This window comes from Gigantopelta aegis, chromosome 15, assembly GCF_016097555.1.
Source record: "Gigantopelta aegis isolate Gae_Host chromosome 15, Gae_host_genome, whole genome shotgun sequence".
Classification (NCBI taxonomy): domain Eukaryota; kingdom Metazoa; phylum Mollusca; class Gastropoda; order Neomphalida; family Peltospiridae; genus Gigantopelta; species Gigantopelta aegis.
In genome coordinates, this window is record NC_054713.1 from 31,200,682 (window position 1) to 31,207,806 (window position 7,125).

Consider the following 7,125-nt stretch of genomic DNA (forward strand, 5'->3'; position numbering starts at 1 on the left):
AAATATTAGATAATACATGATGGTGCAGGTACAATTTTGTTTCTTGATGCATCCTTGATTTAAATACTTTTATTTGCTGAGTGGTGGGTATAAAATAACAAATATCCTCTCCTTCACCACACATGATCAATTCAAGAATAGCCCTATGCCTTGGCTCTTGACAAATTGAATCCTAAGTCTCCTGTAGGGCATCTAGTATAAAGAAAATAAACTCTTTATTTACATACACTTTTATTCACTGGGTAGCGGGTATAAAATAACAAATATCCTCTCCTTCACCACATGTGATCAATTCTAGAATAGCCCTATGCCTTGAATCCAGAGTCTCCTGTAGGACAACTAGGATAAAAAGAAATAAACCCTGATAAACCCTGATGATGCATAGTCTCGCAAGCAGTCATGTCACCACACTTAACTGTTCTGAACTTAGATAAGAAGCCTAAGAAATATATCCGGTTGTCAAGATGCAGGTTTTTCTTTGTCGTCTGCATTGTCCGAGTTTGTTTTCATGGCTTCCTTGTATTCTCTGGCAAGCTCTGGGTTTTCGGCTTCCCATTTTTCAGCAGTATTTTTCTGAAGCCAATCGGAAGACTTAATCTGGGATTGCAGAGTAGACAGCAGGTCTTCTAATGATTCTCCACCTGAAAGTGAAACAAGAAAGTTTATTAGGATTTTACTTCTAATATTAGCTTACGGTAAACCTCACAATAAGGCCTGAGCCCATTAACACGTGGAAATGTGCATTTTCATACCTGCGTTTTCGCAAGCAGATCCCCATGAAAAAAAAAAAGACAGTGCATATGCACTACATCGACGAAATCGCATTAATGGAAAGTGGGTCACCGCACCTGGTACAAATGGAAATGGGGGACGCTCAACTTCCCATTAAATTACTTCCAAGGAGAGGACTTTTTAATTTATGACACTGGACCATTACAAAATTTTGAATTAACATATAATTATACAAATTTAAAATGGTAACTAAAAACAAACAAACAAACAGTTAACACAATGAATGTGATCTGCCGAACCCCTGCAATTAAGAAAATGTACATTTAACAAAAAAGACGTTGAAACAAATCCTTGAATATAGTGCAAGGCAAAATAGTGCCGTGAAGAATTAAAAAATCCACAGCAATCTCCATGGCATTGCTGACTGCTGTGGGCAATTGTAAGGGTTGTCCGTCTGATCTTGAAACATCGTCAAATGTTGCAAAATGCCAAGTATCTTTTCTCCCGAGAAATAGATTTTGGATGCACATACACCACTTAAAGAAGTGTACTTCCTAGTGAACATAGATTCCAAATTTATAATTAAGGAATAAAATTCTTACTAAAACACATAAGCAAAAAAGCATTAGGGGCGTAATGGATAAAGCCTTCTTAAGTCTCTGTGAAGCAACATCACACCGTCATTGCAAGTAATTTTGCACTGCCATATGAGATCGTAACGATGCCAGAGTTTACTAATTAAACCCCAGGGAATCGATCCCCGTCGGTGGGCCCCAATGCACCATTTTTCGTTCCAACCAGCGCACCACGACAGGTATCAAAGGCTGTGACATGAGCCATTCTGTCTGTGGGACAGTGCATATAAAAGATCCCTTGCTACTAATGGAAAAATGTAGCAGGTTTCCTCTCTAAGACTGTATGTCAAAATTACCAAATGTTTGACATCTATTAGTCAATGTTTAATAAATCAATGTGCTTTGGTGGTGTCGATAAAAAAAACTTGTTTCAAACCCCAGGTCTTGGCTACTAAAATGTGCTCCCAGAGATAAAAACTGACCACTTACCTCTTGACTGAACTGCACGGGACTGGTTCTTTGTGTCCCCTCCCGCTGATGTGGCCCCTTCAGACATGTAGTAACAATTCAGTCAGCAAACTGTAAATACAAGTCTTAGTCAATGAAAGTTTTCTTTATGATAAACTTAATGCCATCACCATAGCTCATTAATTAATCATCAGCTAATGTATGTCAAACATTTTCATAATTCTGAAGGTTCTATTTTTATGGGCAATTTGTAAATTGTTCAAGATACAGTGAAACCTCTCAAAACCGGAATTCCCTCAAAAGTTTAAACAGAATGTTTTAAATGGTCCTTTTTAAAATATCTGTAAACTATCTGCAAAAAATTCCTAAAGTGATCAGGATAGCCCAGTGATCTGTCGGTTTGGGATCGATCCACGTCGGTGGGCCTATTGGGCTATTTCTCGTTTCAGCCAGTGAACCACGAACATAATATGGTGCATATAAAAGATCCCTTGCTAGTAACTAATGGGAAAATGTTGCAGCTTTCCTCTCTTAAGTCTGTATGTCAAAATTACCAAATGTTTGACATTCAATAGCGGACGATTAAAGGGACACACCCTAGTTGTTAACCATTACGCTGTTGTTTTTCGCTATTAAACCCATTTTCTCACAAATAAAATTGCACTTTACTTACATTTTATTATTTAGAATATACATTTCCATTCACCTGAAGTGTTTTTTGGTAATCCTGGTATTTTAATACCACAAAATGCATTTTTCTTATTTCTTAAAAATGTACACGTATCTGAGAAAAAAACATTGAGCAGACAAGGTCTAATCTATTTTTAGAGGGGATCTTCCCGTTTCAATGTCACAGACGTTGGTATACCACGTGACCGTTATCATTTTGGTTCGGTTTGTTTTCTCATGCACGGTTTGTGCAATCAACATCAGTTTTGTAGTCGTTTGCTTGTCGTTCATTTGTGAGTTTTTTCTTCACAGTTCGTGAACATTTTCATTAACAATAAAGTTCAGACAAGTAAGTATCTCAATACAAAATGTTACAAACCCTTAAAACCAATAATTTTGCTACGTCTTAAGATATCTGGAGAGGGGATACAACCTTGGGGGGTGGGCACAAGCTATATTGTTACCTTTATTTAAATAGAGTAGGACAAAAAAAAAAAATTACATTTTCGTCCTGGGGAGGGGAAGTGCCTCCCCACCTCTGGTTCCTACAGACTACTACTACTACTACCACTACTACCAACAATAATAAACGGTGCATCTAATTGCTAATAACAATAGGTTAGCCACTAGTACCCTGTGCCGAATTGCAAATGTAGGCTAATTGCAGTTTATATATATAATTTATTATTTCAAACACTGTAGTATAGTCAACATGTCAATGACGGACTATCATTGTTGTCTTATTCCGATTCAAGTATCATGATTGCTTGCAGCAGCCACTTCCTCAACAGAAGCACCCATGTTGGTAAAGACCCTGCCACCTTACTTCCTGTTCCAAACTCATTCCTTTCGCTGTCCCATATTCTCCAAATGCTTACGACAAATGTGGGTGTTGCATCGTGTGATTCTACTCTTTTGACAGAACAGTTGGAACTAGCCCGAGTACTCTGACTGTAAGAGAGCTAGACGGACATTTGGAGGACATAAACACGCTCTCATTACAGTCAGAGACCAACCTATGTCTTTTTTTGGCAATTCCTGACTACCAACGGTAGGCAACGAGTCCCGCTCTAATACCACAACAATCCTATGTTTGACGTCAAATACCTTTACATCAATCATTTTTTCCCGAGTTAAGTGATACAAAAAAAAATCCACATATTAATCACTAATACACTTACTACAGAAAGAAACCCGACAGCACCCACATTCAGCTCTTCGCTGACGTGGACACTCCTCGTCGCAAACAATTGCAAAAGCTCGATCCCGTCTATTTCGATCTATTTCGAGACGTAGACCACGTAATCGCGCACTGGGCGATTCCGCCTTGTGCAGCAGTTACAGGGCCCGTCTCATATCAAGCGAAGTTACAACATTGAAGAGTTGGCTAATGCCGTTTTGGATGAATTTGGATTTCATTACGTCATTAAAACCAAAACAATTACACATTATTGATTCCATTTTGAATTTGAAGGATACATTTGGGGTGTTATTGACAGGATACGGCAAAAGTATGTGCTACGTACTGCCTCCTCTTATGAGACGACCCCTGTAACTGCTGCACAAGGCGGAATCGCCCAGTCTCGAAATAGATCGCCGAGCTTTGTAATTGTTGCGACGGAGTGTCACGAAGCGTAGCTGAATGTGGGTGCTGTCGGGTTTCTTTCTGTAGTATGTGTATTAGTGATTAATATGTGGATTTTTTTGTATCACTTAACTCGAAAATGATTGATGTAAAGGTATTTGACATCAAACATAGGATTGTTGTGGTATTAGAGCGGGACTCGTTGCCTACCGTTTGGTAGTCAGGAATTGCCAAAAAAAGACATAGGTTGGTCTCTGACTGTAATGAGAGCGTGTTTATGTCCAAATGTCCGTCTAGCTCTCTTACAGTCAGAGTACTCGGGCTAAGTTGGAACATGCCCAGGGGAGGTGAAAGGAACGCACCCCAAGTCTGTATGCACTCTGGGAAATTTGTCATGACATAGGCATAGGTGACATCAGAATACTAACTTTCAAAATTATTTCAAGTAATTGGGTCACGGGGATTCCCATGGTATTTATGGATATAAAACCTGCTTTTTCACTCTATTTTATAAAAACATAATCTAAATGGGTTACAGTTTTGTAGATTAACCAAAATTAGAATTAATTTTCGAAGGCTGAAACTAGAGCGTGCGACTTTAATAATCAATGTGTTCTAGTGGTATCGTTAAACTAAACAAACTTCAACTTTAGCCCCGCACGAAAATATAACACCCACGAAAACTCGAAAAAGTGAACATCTTTATATTATTATTATGTAAAAACTGGGCCAGTGTTTCAAACACCTTTCTCTTTAACTACATCATTTAGCATCACCACCACCAAAGCTATGTAAGATGGATACATCCATCAGCTCATAACAGAACAAAAACAAATAATCACCAAGAAAGAAACGTTTTCCACAAAATCGAATGTACCGACTTCTTCCGATGTATTTCCCGCCCCTAACGTATTGGTTGGTTGTGGTATCTTCTTTCATACGACTTACCACAATTCCTCATATCATATTACGGAAGCCAGGTCGATTTATCTATGTCGGAAAGTCAGGAAGGTTTGAAGATTGATTCTTATGTAAACAAAATATATGTAGATTTCAGATATGAAACTCTTACTTGCCTAAACCTGTACGTTAATTGTGAATTTTTTATCGGCGCATATTTTTACACAAGAATCAATGCTCAAACTTTCCTGACTCTCCGACATAGATAAATCGACCTGGCTCCTGGACGATCACTCCGGTATTTAGTTATTAGACTGTGTAAAATATGTCCGACTATTGCATTTTACATTACACATTTTATTAATAGGTGTAACGTCTATATTAGCGGTTACAATTAGTTAATTATCGTTAAAGCATACGAAAAGAATTGTGGATCCGTTTCTTTTGTTTCGTACGATCGCAAAGTGTTCTGTTATATGTTCAGGTTTTTACACACCGTGGCGAAGTTGCATTCATCGTCATAGAACCGATGTCTGCCCCGTAGTAATTACTATATATTTGAAATATCTTTAAAATGAATACATAAACTACATAGCAAGTAAGACAAATTTCATACATGGCTTCAGTTTACTCAACTGTCAAAAATATTGGTCGGCTGTTGACAAATACAGCCAATAGACAAACGTCTTAGTAATAGCACGAAACAGTCGATAACACGTTAAAAACCTAGCCAAGCCAAGGTAATACCAAGTTCAGGTTGCAATGGAGAATTCAGAATGATAAACTCTGTTTAATAAACTCGGGATTTAAAAATGTAGAAAATTAAAAATATATTCAGAAATGGTTGCTTCCAAAAAAAAAGATAGCGAATTTGGAAAAAATTCCGAATATTTGGCATTAATTCCGGAATTCCGGATATGGGTTAAAAATTCCGGATTTTTCGGAAAATTACGGAAAGTTGGTCGCCCTGTATGTGATAATAGAACATATGTGTATGGAACAATGAGGATTTGAAAGACCTGATTAGCAGTACTGAATTATACTCAGTCGTTTTACCTTCTGGAATAAGATTGTGGGACGCATTAAATGGTATGTTTGGAAATCCGAATTACTCACAGCTTTTAAAAATCAATTAAAGAAACCAGACAAAGCTGTTTCTAGATAGTTTTATCTGGGTTTTAGAATCTAGACATGAGCAGATACTCCACAATAAACGTCGCCTAAGACATCAGTGATCTTAATGGCCACAAGTTCTTTCGACATATTTCAGATGATCCATCGTGTTCTTGTGGGCATCCCATAGAAAATAAAGCATTTTATTCTCCACTGCCCCTTAACCATATGTCATATAACCGTAAATAGCATGTGTTGAGTGCGTTGTTAAATAAAACATTTCTTTCTTTATTTCTTAACCAGCCTCGGTGGCGTCATGGTTAGGCCATCGGTCTACAGGCTGGTAGGTACTGGGGTCGAGGCATGATATTTTTAATCCAGATACCGACTCCAAACCCTGAGTGAGTGCTCCGCAAGGCTCAATGAGTAGGTGTAAACCACTTGCACCGACCAGTGATCCATAACTGGTTCAACCAAGGCCATGGTTTGGGAAGCGCAAGTAAAAGATCCCTTGCTGCTAATCGGAAAGAGTAGCCCATGTAGTGGCGACAGCGGGTTTCCTCTCAAAATCTGTGTGGTCCTTAACCATATGTCTGACGCCATATAACCGTAAATAACATGTGTTGAGTGCGTTGTTAAATAAAACATTTCTTTCTTTCTTATAAAAGACGGTCAAAACTTGGACTTTGTGACACACACACACACACACGTACGTCTGACGCCATATAACCGTAAATAACATGTGTTGAGTGCCTTGTTAAATAAAACATTTCTTTCTTTCTTTCTTTCTTATAAAAGACGGTCAAAACTTGGACTTTGTGACACACACACACACACACACACACACACACGCGCGCGCGCCTGACGCCATATAACCGTAAATAACGTGTTGAGTTGTTCAATAAAACATTTCTTTCTTTCTTTCTTATAAACGACGGTCAGGTCAAAACGTGGACTTTGTGGGTTCCTGAGTGGAAGCTTATTCATAGTTGGGGGGGGGGGGGGGGGGGGGGGGGGGGGGGGGGGGGGGGGGGGGGGGGGGGGGGGGGGGGGGGTATTTGCTACTCCTTTTATCCTTTTTAT

The 7,125-nt window shown here is 38.8% G+C and overlaps 1 protein-coding gene across 1 annotated transcript; it reads right to left on the minus strand.

Annotated features, from left to right (window-relative positions):
* Positions 1 to 218: 218 nt before the first annotated feature.
* Positions 219 to 4,942, minus strand: LOC121390034 (1-aminocyclopropane-1-carboxylate synthase-like protein 1). Its single transcript, XM_041521737.1, has 3 exons — positions 4,872 to 4,942; positions 1,797 to 1,886; positions 219 to 641 (listed from the first exon to the last, which is right to left on the minus strand). Exons 2-3 carry the CDS (start codon positions 1,861 to 1,863, stop codon positions 460 to 462), a joined length of 249 nt encoding a protein of 82 aa, XP_041377671.1. The 5' UTR covers positions 1,864 to 1,886; positions 4,872 to 4,942; the 3' UTR covers positions 219 to 459.
* Positions 4,943 to 7,125: the final 2,183 nt, after the last annotated feature.

What these genes read in the sequence shown, in the direction of transcription:
- LOC121390034 (XM_041521737.1), bottom strand. Translation starts at nt 1,863, where the DNA reads ATGTCTGAAGGGGCCACATCAGCGGGAGGGGACACAAAGAACCAGTCC. An exon ending in CCGTGCAGTTCAGTCAAGAG is followed by an intron (nt 642 to 1,796) that starts GTAAGTGGTCAG and finishes TTTCACTTTCAG; the next exon opens with GTGGAGAATCATTAGAAGAC.